At 41.2% G+C, this 16,584-nt stretch overlaps 2 protein-coding genes across 3 annotated transcripts in view; one reads left to right on the forward strand and one right to left on the reverse strand.

The window, feature by feature from the left end:
• LOC131459778 (ATP synthase F(0) complex subunit C3, mitochondrial-like) overlaps positions 1–16,584 on the forward strand; it is a 157,109-nt gene that overhangs the window by 119,355 nt on the left and 21,170 nt on the right. The gene's annotated exons all lie outside the window — the stretch shown is intronic.
• The window catches only part of cdh16 (cadherin 16, KSP-cadherin), a 31,957-nt gene that overhangs the window by 2,369 nt on the left and 13,004 nt on the right, over positions 1–16,584 (reverse strand). For both annotated transcript variants that reach the window (XM_058629869.1, XM_058629870.1), the window contains exons 8-16: positions 14,741–14,866; positions 12,801–12,951; positions 11,974–12,186; positions 10,920–10,996; positions 8,367–8,558; positions 4,585–4,826; positions 4,364–4,494; positions 3,462–3,701; positions 110–226 (exon numbers count right to left, since the gene is read on the reverse strand). In XM_058629869.1, coding sequence (XP_058485852.1) covers positions 110–226; positions 3,462–3,701; positions 4,364–4,494; positions 4,585–4,826; positions 8,367–8,558; positions 10,920–10,996; positions 11,974–12,186; positions 12,801–12,951; positions 14,741–14,866 — 1,489 coding nt within the window. The remainder of the gene's footprint in view (positions 1–109; positions 227–3,461; positions 3,702–4,363; positions 4,495–4,584; positions 4,827–8,366; positions 8,559–10,919; positions 10,997–11,973; positions 12,187–12,800; positions 12,952–14,740; positions 14,867–16,584) is intronic.

The raw sequence follows: 16,584 nt of genomic DNA on the forward strand, positions 1-16,584 counted from the left end.
ACACGAGGACGGATCTCTATCGATTGTTCTTCCAATCTTTTTTTTGTTGTGTTCCCGTAAACCTCCTCTGCGCTCGCTTCAGCAGCACGGGCTGTGTCACGAGTGTTACCTGGCAAGTTGATGAAGGTGCTCCTGGGAGGGGAGCTGCTGTCAGAGATGGTGAAGGGCACAGTGTAAACCTCGGGAGCCAAATATGGGATGTTTAAGGACAGGTTGGTGTGAGTGTCTGAAGGACAGAGGAGAGAGGAGAGAGGAGAGAGGAGAGAAGAGAAAGTTATAGTGTTGTTATATGAAATATGAGTTGATGAGAGTGCTGGATGTTGATGCAGCAGTTGGGATGATGCCATCGGAGGAATCAAGAATTGATTTTTATGTCACAAAATGTTAGAGATTAAGAAAACATGTTTAAATTGAAATGCTGGATGTTGAGGACCAGAGGAGAGAAAACTATCGATGCCTGAAAGTGGAAGATAGATCTGCTGGTGTGGATATTATTCGTTTCTATCACATACACTGTTGGTGGATATTTCATCGTGTTTTAACAATTCAATTCAATTCAATTCTGGAGAGGAAACTGGAAAACCTGGAGAAATGAAGATTAACCAAATAGGTCAAATATTTATACAAATAAAACAGTGTATGAATGTCTATGTACATGAAAAGAATGTATCGCCATGTTTAAAATACCGTAGATTGGATAATAATTGCAATACAGTTGCCATTCTGAAGGCTAAACGTTGCTGGTTTACATGTTTTATATATAACCACTTATCAGTGGTTCTCAAACTTTTTATATCAAATTCCACCTGAGAAAATATTGAACATTAAAATACAGAACGCAGATTTATCCCCTATAAAATAATCTGTTCTCATCATCCTCCTCTTCCTCACATATAGTGAAATGAGATTAATATGGAGACAGAGATAAGGTGTTTATTATCTATCTATATATATAATATTTTTTATTATAATTTATTATTTGTTTAATTTTCTGCGGGTTTATATGTACAGCAGAACAGTATTTCAGATTTTCCTCCAAGTACGACCAGAGGAAGCTCGCGTACCACTGATGGTACACGTACCACAGTTTGAGAACCGTGGCTGTTTACAGTAGAATTTCTTGGGTGCTATTGTACTGTATCCTGTGCAAACCTGACAAGGTGTTAGATAGTCTAAAATTCTAGATGCGACACTAGAATATATGAACATTAAAGACATAATCACTTATATCTGAACATTATTTGACATTTTCCTTCTAACACACACACACACACACACAACACAACAGAGTGAGTGACTGACTGAGCTGTGTATGGAGTGGTTTGCTCAGAGTGTGTGTGTGTGTGTGTGTGTGTGTCTCTATCTTATCTCTGCGAATCAGTTGAAAACACAAGGCTCTGCCGTGTGACGCAGAAGCCCTGTCCTTTAAAGAGGAGTGTTTATCAAACTGTTTGAACCCTTATCCGAAGGTCTTAAACTCCACGCTCGCACCTTACCATCACCCCCCACCCCCCCCATGTTCCATTTATCAGCCGGGCTCGTACGAGCCGTGCCTGCCTTCTCGAGAGGCCGCTAATGTATTTATCCTGGATACTTGCACGGCTCTGCCGTCGTGTGACACTTCTTTCACACCGCGGATCTGTGACTCGTCTTTTATTTTGATTGATTGGTGGCACAAGAAAGTATATTTATATGATGCAAAGCTGACGGTGCGTGTGGATATATCACATTTCCCCTACTTACTGCCATGAACCGCTATATTTAGAGCGGACAGAAGTGGAATAAAAGTGTGCTCTCTTAATCGCTGCATCCCTGCACTGGCAACAACGTCATTTATTTGAACTCGGTGCCTTCTGAGAGTCCCTGTCATGAGTGTCTGCAGTGGTGCGAGGCAAAGGGCAGCTGCACACGCTGACATTATACTGACACATGTGCACACTATTGATACGGCCCTGATTGGCTGCCACCAGGTGCACCAACATTCTGCTGGATTCCGCTTTTAGCCTCCATTAGCTGGCGGCCAAAGAAATTATACAGATGATGAAATTACAGCTGAGGCCCAATCAATAGCAGCAGGAACGAAGGGGGGAGAGAATGAAGCAAATAAAAGAAAAAAAGGTTGAGAGGAAAGTGGTTGAGTGACGTAATGACAAACGTCATTGCAGCTTATGGTGTTTGCATTAAATGAGCCCAACGGCAGACGCTCGCAACTGTAGAAAATGAGATTCTCTCTTTTAAAAGTGCAATTTATTCATGTTCACGGTCATATCACTGTTTCTTTGTCTGTAAATTCTACATCCACTGGCTCTCTCTGGCTCTCCGGACGCAGCATGATCGTAGCCATCTCGAGCTGAACGTCCATATTAAAGACGTTTCGTGAAATCATTGTATTTTCTCTGGTGGTGCATTTAAAGACCAAAAAGCAAGCCACTTCTAGCCCTCACTACAGTATGTGGTTGTCAATTTTCGGTTTGAATTTGTTGGCAGGTTTGGTCTGATAATAGATATTTTTTTTGCAGCACTCTGTCTTCTCAGTCTTGAGTGTGTCCCCCCCTCTCAGCTCAGACAATTGCATGCTTTGCCGACCCTGTTGTTGCAAAGCCCCTGCAGTCTAATGACTCCCTTTCTTTGTTGGATGAAGAAAAAAAGAAAAAAAAATTCTTTTTCCACATTGGCAAGAAAAATCAGACCAAATCTGATGCTTGAAACCGCTGATTAAAGACTGAAATGACAGTTGAAACATGTTCATTATTGTTCATGCTCAAAAACAAGAACATTTCTGTACCTGTAAGTACACATGTGGAGAATGTTCTCTCACAAGTACAATATTGTGTTTGGAGATGCCGGATATTTGACAAATATTGTTTTTTTGTACCTTGTTTAGCTCATACCTCGCACCAATTCCTTTTAAAAATGTTTCCCCCTGCACATTTTATGTGTTATGTTTGTAATTTCGCCCCAGGAATGAGCATTTTCTTCATGTCGGTGAACAGTCCACAAAGTTATTATTGTGTGGACGGTTATGGTTCATTTTTGTGTCTTTAAACAATGGGTACATATCTGTACTATAGTATTGTAAAGGTACTTGTGTGTCTTCTGCGGCACTACATTGTACCTAAACTGTTACAGTTGAATAAGGTACAAAAATTGACTTTCACTAACGGGTACAAAATTGTCAAAATTGTACCACATCAGTACTTTTGAGTGTGTTGTGTCTACTTCAGCAATCGCTAAAAAGAAGACTGTGCGTGCTGCTGCTTGAATTGTGTAATTTTGTGTGCCAAAACCTCACAAAAGAACGGCATGACTTGTCCATTTTCCAGAAAAAAAAAAAAAAGTGTAAATAACGTCTTCCAAATATGTTATATTCGTCATCTTTGGCTCACCGTATACAAAGTTTATGAGACACTGCTGTATGTCGTGGGTTGATGGTGTTATAACTAGTCTAGTCTTTGCCTCACCATTTATAGGTGTTAGCTTCCAGTTCCGCCTGACTGTGGCGTCACTGCGCAATGAGAAGTTGAGCCGTCCTCCATGTTGGGGTCCATCGCTGTCCCGTGACGCCAGCACCAGGGCTTGGTCCTCCCAGCGAGGCGTGCACAGATACTTCCACGAGTAGTCTCCAACCAGCACCGGACTGTTGTCATTCACGTCCAGGATTTGGACGGTAACCAGTGTGGACGCGGACAACGACGAGTTTCCTAAGAGAACATGGAGTAACATACACTTTATGGACAAGTGTATTGAATTCAGGTGTTTCAATCAGGCTTTGGGCTCTAGACCCAAAACGATGCTATGCTTTGGTTTGAAGAAGACCTGTTTCTACTACAACATGATTGTGCCTCAGTGCACAAAACAGGGACTTTAAAGACACGGATTGAAGAACTTGACCGACCCACACAGAGCCCTGACCTCAACCCCATCAAGCACCTTTGGGATGAACTGGAACACAGATTGTGAGTCAGGTCTTCTCGTCCAACAGCAGTGACTGACCTCCTCAATGGTCTACAGAATGAATGGACACAAATCCCCACAGAAACACTTGAGGAAAGTCTTCCAAGAAGTGTGGGAGCCAACTTCGTATTCAAGTACTGTATATGACATAATAATATGTCCTTACAGTACACCAGTTGGTGTAACGGTCAGGCGTCCCAGTTCTTTTGCTGATCATAAACACATTCATTTACAGTGGGAAAAAAATAAAGCCTCTTTGCTGGTTGTTTGGGTTCTTTTCCGTTCTTTTCCTCAACATCTGTTTTCATAAGACTCTGCACTGTGTATTTTTCCAACATGAAAAAATGTGCCTCAGCAGCACACAGTCCTTTGATCAAATATTGATATTAAAAAATAAAAGCGTTCTTACGTCCGTCCACAGCAATGACCTCCATGGTGTACGTGCTGTTCTCCTCTCTGTCCAAGGCCTGCACAGTCTTCAGTTCTCCAGAGTATTTTCCTATTGAAAAGTATTTCTTTGTGTCTCCTTGAAGAGAATATCTGTACCAAGAAAAAAAACCAGCACACGTGTCTCTCTGTGAGGTTAGATCTTCTGAAAGCTTCTTTTCAGTCTTCACAAACGAGGTTTACCTGATCGGGTGAGAGTCGGGGTCGTAACCTCGGATGGTGGCGATGACTCGTCCCGGTTCCTCGCCCTCCCTGACGGTCACCTCGTAGTGGCTCTGAGACAGGATTGGACCCTCGTTCACGTCGTCCACATAGATGGAGACGGTCGCCGTGGACGCGGGTCCGTATCGGCCGCGGACCAGAGCAACGGGGTTCTGAGCGCTGAGCACCAGGATGTACTCGCTCTCGCGCTCAAAGTCCAAAACCTGGTGTGAAGAGACAGAGGAGTGAAGAGACAGAGATGTTTAGATGTTCAGAAAAATACTAGATCAGATAGATAGATAGATAGATATATAGATAGATAGATAGATAGATAGAACCTCCTGCAGATACAGCAAATGAAAGAAATCAAAGATTTTCAGCGGAAGTGTGTTTATGAGGACACTGACAGAAAGTCAAACACCCACGCTCCAAACAAACAAACAGCATGTCGTCTTTGTGAGCAGGAAAGGGACACAACACAGTCCCTGGTGTCTTTTTCATCTCACTTCCAAGTAAACGTTTTACTGGCAGAGACTGTAGTCACTGGGGGGGGGGGGCAAATGATTCGCTGTGTCACTAAATTTCCATGATGACAAACGCAGTGTAACTACAATGTAACAGTGTAATAAATGTCTTCATGTAAGACTGACTATACTATATATATATATATATATATGTATATATATATATATATATACTCAGGTTACAGTTGTATGTAAACAGCAACTGTAACCTGTTGCCTTTGTTTGATGGCCTAAAGATGTGTTTTCACACAGATTAAGTATACGTGACACAAAGAGTGAGAGACAAAATATACCAACTGAAAACAACTGAGTCATAGTTTCTCTAAATCTCTGCTGTATCTTATTATTTTAGACCCTTCTGGAGGATAAAGTGTTGGAATAATGAATGACTGAGTGATATAAGCCATTTAAATCTTGTTTTGTATCTTGTCAGGTTTTTACCTTAAAATGTGTCTGTCTGCCCGCAATAAAAACAAAAGAACATGATTAAACCAGGTATAGAAGTATCTGACATCACGCTGCTCTGTTGCCGTGGAGAAGAATACGCAGACCTTGGAGGTTTGATGAGTACTGCTGTTGACTGGAAGTGACGCATCAAACTACTCAGCGTGTTTCAGGGCGACAGAACATGTGCACGGACTCCCGAGGCTACAGTCCGTCACGATGTACCTTGACGTCTTCATATAATAATTCTACTTCTTTTTTGACACGTCCAAACTCCCATACACTCGCTCTTTTTCTTTCTTAACTATAATTATATTAATATGTGCGTTCATTTGTTAAGTTAAGGATTTTATATGTATACATACTATTTTTCTTGGTGGTCATATGGCACCCAACCAATAGATGGCGACCTAGGCTATGGCGACCTGCCTATATGGCCTATGCCTAGCGCTATATAATAGAATAGTTTAGATTGAATTTAATTTACACACATCCAGTCTGTCTAGTAAATTAAATGATACAGACACACGTTACATTTTTAATTAATGAAACTGAATAAGAGACAATGCATTATTATATCACTCTGTAACGTAGTTGTCGTAGTTATTGTGAGATTAAAAAGAAATACCAGCATTTTTCTATCAAATGACTTGAACAGTTCTATTCTGAGAGATTAAATCCTCCTACAGTCATTTAGGTCATTGTGAATGGGAGTGTGTCTGCATAGAAAATCTAAATAATGTTTATTAAAAAAACAAAAAAACTGGAAATGATTGCAAATCCTCCTTTCATGAACTCGGTGAGTAATATAAGAGTGTCGTCAGTGCATTAAACTTAATAGGCTTCATTATCGTGTTTAAAAATTAGCATAAGAGACAAAAAGAAATGTTTCAATGCTGCCATTTAAATCAAATCCTTTTCTGTATTTTTCCTCCCGTTTTTCTCATTCGTTTTCAAGTCGCTGTCATCTGCTCATGGGGCTGGAAGAGAATTAATTAAGCTTTTTTTCTTTCTTTTTTTTGCCTGTCATGCCCGGCAACAAACATGTTTGACAAAGAAAATGGAATTCTTAAAATGGAGAAAAAGAGGCCTTAAATTGTAGATTAGTCACAGTTTTTATGGATGACGCAATAAAAAAAGTAACTCGATTATTGCATTTAATGTCAATTATGAATGTTTCCGTTCAACAAAAGCATTTTTTTACACAATACAACAATAATGAACACATTTAGTAGCAGATGAATCTGTTTTAATTAGGTATTCTATCATGAATTCATCCATAAATAGACAAATGTGATTAATTGAACGATATCCAGCATGATAAAAGTTCCATTCAATTTGTCTTCAACAAAAAGGTTGCTATTGTAAACTGTGTGTACTGTGCTGCCCCTCAATGAGACACCCCCCCCCACTCACACACACACACACACACACACTTCCTCTGCTTCATTATACATTTCCCTCAGTCCTCAGCCTCGAGCCTGTGTGCTAAACTGCCATTAGTGTTCACACAATCTAATTATTCACTTGGGCAGTGCGAGTAGTGTGTAATTTCTATCTAATTTAATGTGTGTGTGTGTGTGAGAAATAAGGTAAATAAAACAGCAATTATTTCCTAATGGTATAAAGATGACAGTAATATTGCACAAAGGTCAATAAAAGAGCTTTAAACATTTCCTCCTCATAGATTTAATACAAGAATAAAAAAGTAAGTAATCATAGGTTGCTCTGTTATCTCAGAACTCACAGAGGCTGAAAATAATTAACTGTGTCCAACTCATTAGACTGTTCACTCACAACCACACACTGACACACAGACACACACAGACACACAGACACACACACACCATGTGTCTCTAAAAATGCTCAGCCGGATTATACGAGGCAGGCGAAGGGTGATGTGCCTCCAAGGACAGCAGATATTTAAAGGCCAAAATAGTGTCATCCGGATTTTTCTATTGAGGCATTTGGGACTCAATTTTTGACGTATTGGAATATTTTTGTTCCCAGTCTTTAACCCAGGGAATTCATGTCTTGAGTTAAATGTAAACTGACTGAATTATCGCGGCTGACGTCCATACATGTACACGGTGAGTCATTGGCTTTGCGGCTTCACTTTGCGTCCGTCACAAGTTGAAAGGCGCTCAACTTTCCCAGCGGCACCGTGAGAGTGAGTGAGCCACTGAGAACGCGCTATGCAAACATGCTAACTAATCAAACATGCTGACAATCAAACATGCTAACCAATCAAACATGCTGACCAATCAAATATGCTTACCAATCTAACATGCTAACCAATCAAACATGCTAACCAATCAAACATGCTGACCAATCAAACATGCTAACCAATCAAACATGCTGACCAATCAAATATGCTTACCAATCTAACATGCTGACCAATCAAACATGCTGACCAATCAAACATGCTGACCAATCAAACATGCTAACCAATCAAACATGCTGACCAATCAAACATGCTAACCAATCAAGCATGCTGACCAATCAAACATGCTGACCAATCAAACATGCTGACCAATCAAACATGCTAGGCAGGGTTTTAATGACAGAAGTCACACACTGGAGCTTTATAGTGTTACTCCACTGCAACATGAGTAACATTAATAACTCTTGCCATAAAAAACACTACATTTATCCATTCAACTGGAAACATATGAACATATCATAAAAAATCCCAGAGGAACTTTCTGATCTCGGTTTTTTTTTTTCAGGTGCTCGTGACATATGTGGTAATAATGTGTTTTCAGACACCGCGGGATATATTATATTGTTTTTCACCTTTGAGAGCACAAGCGACACCTCGTTGGTCTGCTTGTCGGGCACCAGTGTAAAGACCTCCTCCTCATTTCCAGACTCCAAATGGTATTCCACCTGCCAGCTGTCTCCTCCTCGAACATCTGCGTCTCTTGCCAGCACAGCTGTGACTGTGGTGCCCACGGAAGCGTCCTCCGGGATGTGAAAGGGTCCGTACTGATAGCGAGGGAGAAAGAGAAATGAGAAAACTGTTGACACATGAGACCCCCACGTGTAAAATGGGGTCTAATGGGGGTCAAAGGAGATTGTTGCCGTTATTAATCTCCACATTAAATAGAAATCAGCGTGCAAAAAGGACGTTTTACTAAAAATCACATCCCTTTTTACTCAGAATTAAGACAATACAGGGCCACATGGTGGTGTGATGGCTAGCATTTTTGCCTCACAGCAAGAAAGTTGTCAGATCGGGGTTCTCCAGCTTCCTCCCACAGTCCAAAGACATGCAGATTGGGAATTTGGACGCTCTAAATTGACCATATTTGTGACTGTGGGAGTGGATGTACAGGGTTTAAGTGGTAGAAAATGGATGGAAGGATGAAAGAAACAGAACCTCTTACATGGATGATACTAGAATGTTTGTTATCGTTGATGTGACATGTGACTGATTGATTTCCAGGTTATATGTGACCACATGGGAGTGCACACTTTGCCCCCGCTTGCCCTCCCAGTGTGAGCTGACCTTTATTCACACACCTCTGTGTGTTTAGACAGCCGTTTAATCTGCCACTCACTGATGTCCTCTGGTGAAGCAGCCATGCCTCTGATCTGGCTGCCCCATCCGCAGGCTCTCTGAACCCAGCGCTGTCACCACTCACCTCCCACGTCTCCCCCTATAGCGCTTTCACATCAGCATGGAAAATGCTGCACTACTCAGGCGTGACCTGCTCAAGAGCATTTTCCACCTCTACGTTTGTGGCGTGCACGTGCGTGTGTGTGTGTGTTTGTGTGGGAGCGATTGTCCGAGCAACAACTGCTAGTTTGAAAGGCACGTGGTGATTATCTTGTCATCTGGATGCGACGTAGACGACTTGAAGAAGACCGTTCTCCTGTATGGACATTCATGCCCAATTTCTGCTGTGAAATTTGAAGGCTGTACCGTCTCCTCACAGTCAAATTTCGAGCTTCCTTCACAGCGTATAGTGTTCACAGTCTTTCAGTGTCACTGCGGTCTGACAGAAAGAACAGCAAGAGACTGTTTCCCCATTATCACAGTGTGATGGCTCTCCCACATAATTCCCAACACTCTTGCCTTTTTTTTCTTTTCTTTCTCTTTTATGCGGCCCGTGTGGGCGGAAGTGAGGGGATTTTCTGTAATTGTCTATCTTTAGCCAATTTTCCTTTCACACCGGCAGCTACGATAAAGCGAGGTTCCTCACTGTTGCTTTTCATGCTGATGTTGATGATGCCTTTGCACGACTGGATCGCAAAGTGGTAATGAATGCAAGTAATTGCAGTTCGTGCAGTTGTTCATGTCTTTCAGTTAAATTTTTAGTGCAATTTATGTTTTCATAGGTGAGACATTGTTGGTAGTGGTTGGCGTCCAAACACTGAGGCCGAGTATTCAGTGTACTGTACACATAGACAGCATCATGGAGAGCAGAGAAACCCAACAATTAACATCAGTGGAGAGAAAAAACTCCCTGACAGAACCAGACTCAAAGATGTGCAGCCATGTGCCTCGACCGGTTGGGGTGAAAGGAAAGATGGGGGACAGATAGCGGGGAGAAAAATGTCCCTAATTCTAACACACTGGACCTATAAGGGTCCAGTGTGTCACATAATATCACATAAACTGTGATGTGAATTTCTCTGTGAGATGAATAAAGTATCTAACTATCTATCTATCTATTATGTTGATGTTGACTACCATTATGAGCAGTTCTCATCTTGGGGCCTGTGAGAGCCTTCCAGCACTACTTAAATAAAAACCAAACACACTCTGACCACAGCAGCTGTTGTTTGTACCACCTCTGCAGCGGTTAAGTGCATGTTTGCAGGAAGTGTTTTATTCATTTATGTATTTATTCATTCTTTTGCTGGTGAATCAATGTAAACACTCTCCCGTGCCAAGTCACACTGCAATAAAAGCACCAACTGAAGCTAATATTTCACGGACGTCTAAAAAAGCTAAGAGGCCTGACGTCCTTACATAATGTCTGACACGCTAATGGCACTGAGTGTCACTGTGTTTTCGTTATGCAGATGTGACCATAAATAAATGAGTGGAAACTATGTCTCTAAAGAAAATTATGTCCAATTAAACTATAAAAACACGGCCCCCTTAGAGACAGAAGAAGTGAATAAAAACTCACTGCTATGAGCCTGAGATTAGACTGCATTTACATTTACTTCACTGGTGGAAAATTAGATCAGCGACCTGCAGATTGGATTCACAGTCTGCAGTCCAATAGTCACTTATTGTGGCCTGTGATGTTTGGCCTGTCTTTCTTCCAAATGTATTGTTTATCCTGTCCTTTACAGGACTTGACTCGGTGACGTGAACATGTGCTTTCGTACCTCGTGGTGGGAGAAGACTGGCGGGTTGTTGTTCTCGTCCTGAACCGTCACAACCACCGTGCAAGAACTGTTCAGACCTGCCAGGAACAATCATCACAGCTTCTGTTGGTGACTCAGGTTCAGCAACATCACATGAATGAATGAGGGAACAGGAACCTCATATTGCCTTTGTGACACCCTGATCCATGAGTCACACGGACGACATCATCTGTCACCCCACCGGAGGCTAGAATCATCCTGCACTGGACACTGTAGCATCTACGAAGCTAGTGACGCAGGTTCTTACAAAGCTAATGAACTGTTTTACATAAGCATATGGTGCTATTATTACTAGTTATTTGTCATCCCTTTGGTCTCTATTATTAAACGTCATTACAGAATATATAATTACAATAAATTGAACTGAACTGATAACTGTTTCCTCACTGATAATTTATGTTTTTGACATTTGGTGCTGGTGGTAGCTATTGGTGGTTAGCAGGGCAGGGCCCACTCTGTAGCAAGAGTTGCTAATGTTGCTAAAATGATTGTTGACCGCAGTTTATCTGAGATAAAATCTCGGCAACAGGAAGAACAACCCTGTCCGAGAGCTCCGTTTAGGCTGTGTAGTGCTTGAATTAAATGCACAAACATGATTTGATTGGCTAGTGTCTGTGTTGATATTTGAGTAAGGTGTTTTGAATCGCAAATGTTCGCACTCCTGCCTGGAAAGTTGAACGGTTGTCAACTTTAAGATAGTTCATGTCTCGGGATAAAGAAAAACCCAACATATTAAAGGGGATTTATGTCGGATATGCAACTAGAGTTACTGCAATCCAAATAAAAAAAACACTGCTGATCAAAGATTCTTCCCCAGAGTCTCAGAATGCCAAGTAGTTTGAGGAAACAATCCCACATGAATGAAAAGACAATAACACAAACATTAACAGAAACTCCAGGCTGTAAATCAAATTCTAAATTGTAAATACGCTGACTGGCTCTGCTTCCTAAATATAAATTGGCCTTTCATCACTCTGCTAAGGTAGTACTTGATGAAATGAAAGCCGAGAGTCACCTTTAGCGTCTTCTGCAGTGATGGTAAGCGTGTACTGTGGTGCTGTGCCCTCCATGCTGTCTGCTTGAACGGAGATGACCCCCGAGTCTCGGTCCACTCTGAAAAGAGCGCGAGGGCTCTCCGGGATCTGTCCGACTAAGCGGTAAAAGATCCGCACGTTGTCCGTCTTGGGATCGTCGTTATCCGCCGCCTGCACGGTCAGGATTTCTGTACCTGGTTAAAGAACCACCAGTAAAAGAGGGTCAAAGTAAGGTCATCTAACCCAGTTTGCAAGGTTTAATTTAGTATTTAGTTAAAGAAGATCAATACAGATTCTCAAATATCTAAAATGTGAGGTAAGAGGCCGCACAACAGAACGAATCCTAACAGAGTGATTTCATTTCGATCAAGAGATTCTCCTGTCCTGATTCATTTCCCACAATCAACCATTTTAAAGCATCAAGCAGGTTTTATGACCTAATAAGTCATAACAGACAAGGGTAACAACAAGGTACTTTCCCCCCGTGTCCTGGCAAAAATCCCACTCTGATGTCACACTGTGAATGTGGCACTTATTCTCTGGATTCCTGACAGTGTTTCTGCTCTGCCCTGTTGCCAAAAAATAACCCTAATAAAATATTAACAGTGAGCCAATTTCACCTTGTGGACTGTCGGGGCAGTTTTGGACAGGAGTTTGCACATCTGCCAGTTATTTTATAAAATCAAATGTTTAGTCATTTAGTCAAATCTGAAAAGGTTCTCATGCGTCAGAGCAAAGCCACCTTCTGTTGGTTATTAATGAATCCATAGCTCAACTAATCTTTGGAACAGAAGAAGCTGCCAGTTACCTCGAGCGGCCAGTTCCTTGACCACAGTGTGATACTGCGCCTGTGGAAAGGTGGGTCTGTTGTCGTTGGTGTCTCCCACCATCACCCTCAGTTCCACAGGTTTGGCAATCTCTCTGCCATCTGGACGCTCAACCACGATGCTGATCTGGAACTAAAGAGATCAAGGCAGAAACACAATGTTTTCTCCTCCACGGTGGTTGGACACTTAGTTGATGTCAGCTGCAGATGGTCACGGTCTTAGATTCACATTTCACATACATTCAAACGTGCAGTTCAGCTGGCAATGGGGAGCTATAGCTTTTGGGGTGTTTTCATAGAACCACCATAAAGAAATCATTAAAAAAAACACCCAGAATTTAGCCATATCAGAGGTTCTTCATCATGGACTTAGATCACAATCTTTGGAGTAGCACTCAGCACAAAATCAATTTATTACACTATAGGTAGAGATATTGTGTTAGAATAAGACATTCTCTGTTTGACCTCTTCCATCACAGACCAATATCACTTAAATTGGAGACTCAGTTGCTGCCATGTCGAGCGCCAGTCCATGTTTTTTTTACTACTATTAACTTCAAAACATCAAATTCTTCCAGCTGAAAGAGCATAAATTCCCCAAAGAGTCTCCACAAACGCACTGGTCTGGATTTCGCCATGTTTTTCCTCGCTGTTTTCATCTCCTCCTTCTTCTGTGTAACAGTTTCTCCTGTTATTTCGGGGTCAAAGCCTGGGGGCGGGAATTCGTGGCACATGTCCAGTACGCCTCCCACCAGTTTGGGTCCAATTGAACTTGTGCATGCAATAGTAATTATACTCCAAACCACATCATCTGGGTTTTAGTCCCACGTTGACAAAATTCAATTTGGTACAATCTCAGTCAGACAAACATGTTTACACACATTTTAAACGTCTGGCTTGAGTTGAACTAGCTCGTTTATGTACATAAATTTAAATCTGACGTCAAAGTGCAAAGTGCAACCTGCTCGAAACATTGGTTTGAAAACAAATTAAATCCACTGGTGAAGCCAGTCTTTCTGTGTGGTTCTCTGGCCACTTGAGCCAGAATGTACTGTTCACTGAGCCATTTAAAGGTCTCAAGGCCTAAAGCTGAGTGTGAATTTATCACGAATAATGACCCTTATCTAAGCCCCAAGCAAAGATGATTTGAAAAGTAACCTTTACCTTTGTAATCCCGGTCATAATGCAATATTTTCTCTGCCAAGGGCAGGATATGTTCAAGAAACAGAGCTGTTCCTTTTGGGTTTGGGGCTCTGGCTCCTTAATCACATCAAGCTTTATTTATAAAACAGCTTGTGCTCAGTGCTCCACATTGTTCCCAAATTAGTGTCACTGGAGTCCCTTTAATTACACCATCGGGATCATTAATATCTAAGTGAAATTATAATGGATCAATGGATGGAAATCATTAATAAGGGAATGAAATGTGTTATTCTGTTGGCAATTAAAACAGAACATCTGGTGAGAGGGGCAAAATAATGGGCTTTTAAATCATTGGACCAAACTTTATTCTGTTTAAGGAGAACTATATTTCACATATTTCACTGAGACAATAAGATCACAGTTTAGAGTACAATTACAATTAACATTGTTCTATGTTTGATTGTTTGATTATCAATTTAAATGGCGTATAATATGAATGTGAATTTAATCTGTGGACAAATGTTGGATGGAAACAGTTCATATATTTAACTTACCATCCTTATTACATGGTTAATATTTTGATGGTGCTCTGTCTCGTTTCAGTCGCAGTACATGTCAGAAACACTGCTATTACATACTATTATATAGCTCAGACAATTAACCTAAAAGGTGCTTCATGCAGCATCAGTGTAGACCATGTGCTGCTCCTAAACACATAAATAAACAAGACATTTATTGCGGTGATCTGGTGCTGTTTAGTTTCCACTTGTTGTACAGACCTGGTCCTGTGTCTCTCTGTCCAGAGGGGCGTTGAGATAAATGACTCCTTCTCTGCTGATGGTGAAGAGCATCTCTGGAAACTCCCCCTCCAGACTGTACTCTGCTTGACTTCCACTCCATTTGACCTACACAAACACACATAAATACACCCCATAAAATATGAATAGAAAACTCTGTACACCTAAATATGAAAAATTGAGATGCAGTCTAACCATATAGCTAGATACAGGGGCTAGAATAAAATTCTTCCATTGTGGCAAAACACGACATGATTCATACAATCATTTACACTTCAATAGTATTCAAAGCAATATAAATCCTTCTTTAATCCAGGCATCCAGTCCAATTACAAATTAGAATAGGCCTCATCACTCATTACCGAAACAGATATTTCATTTTTGTTAGTTTTTATAAATGTTATGACACATGGATCATATAAGAACTATAAACCTGACAAAAAACAAACAAACTAATATGAACCGTAGGTATTCGACAAACATTTTTAACACTGTATATATATAAGAAGCCCATAATATAAAAATAAAACTGCATTTCAGAGAATATGATATAAATTAATGCTGAGTTCCACTTGCATATGAGTACAGCATAGAAATTAAATAGTCATGACACTAAAAAATGGAATGTTTATCAGTTCAGAGTACATTTAAGATGATGTGTCTGTTACTACAACTTAATGGTTCATATTTATTTTACACCCCCATGAATACACTGTAAACCTGCAAAGCTTTGAAACAGCAAGGGCCTGCATGATGTGTGAGTACCAAAGCTAAGCTAACATTTTGTTTACATGATAAGAACCCATTCCAAACGCACTGACAATGATGTGGAACAGAGAGAGTGCAGCCAAAACTAACTATGCAGGCTGAAGGGGATTTTCCACTCTGGTTTACAGCCCCCTTCACAGACGGAGAGCTGTGCAGTGGAGTTGAAAGTGCTGTGGCCGTCGTGCAGCCATCAAACAGCACCCAACAAGGAGAGGAGCCCAGTCACGGCACAGCTGATGCACACCCGGGGGCATTTGCATCTCCTCAACACACTGTCACACACTCCTCCCGTGTTTTGGTGATGGCGACCCCAACGCCGCGCTGTTGTATACACGAAGCCACTTCATAAAGCGCGGCCGTTACGCTCTGCTCTCCAGACTTCAAAAGTTATATATTTAAAGACCTGATAAATGATCACCACCGTCTCGTCTATAAAAAGAGCTCGGTGGAGAAACACGGGTGAAGTCATCTGTTTTGAGTCTGTTGATGTTTAAATTTGCAGGGCACGTTCTGTCTCCCCGACGGCTTGTTTTTGATCCGCAGCGAGTGGAAAGTGTTGTTGACTCTGTGGAGCAGAGCCGCAATTGCTGGCTTACATAAGAGAGATGTCATGATGGCATAACACACTGACACAATCCACTAGGTATAAAGGAAAAAAAAAACTTTACAATCTCTCAGCAAATTAAATATCTCAGTCACCTCTCGGTCATTAATAATGAGCCTGCAGTCACAGAACGCTTGGAAACAATAAGCTTATAAAGTTAAGATGCTAAAGAATAAGTTAGCATACAGTCAATTATTTACACAGAGCAACCTTAGTATTAACTGTATTTGGAGTGTTGTTTCTGGCCACAGTTCACTTCACTTAAATGTTAAAGTTCTGCAGGTTTGAAAAAGTTTGAAAAATAAATGCTCTCCCGTCAACAGTTTCTTCAGAGTTTTGCCCCCAAAACAGTTGTCAGTAGTGGAACTGGGACGGTTGGCTGCACCTTTGTTGTAGGTTAGTGACAAGAGTCTAGACAATCACTCCCATGTGGTCCAAATTATAGTACTGGTTG

Source organism: Solea solea, chromosome 5 (assembly GCF_958295425.1).
Source record: "Solea solea chromosome 5, fSolSol10.1, whole genome shotgun sequence".
Lineage (NCBI taxonomy): Eukaryota > Metazoa > Chordata > Actinopteri > Pleuronectiformes > Soleidae > Solea > Solea solea.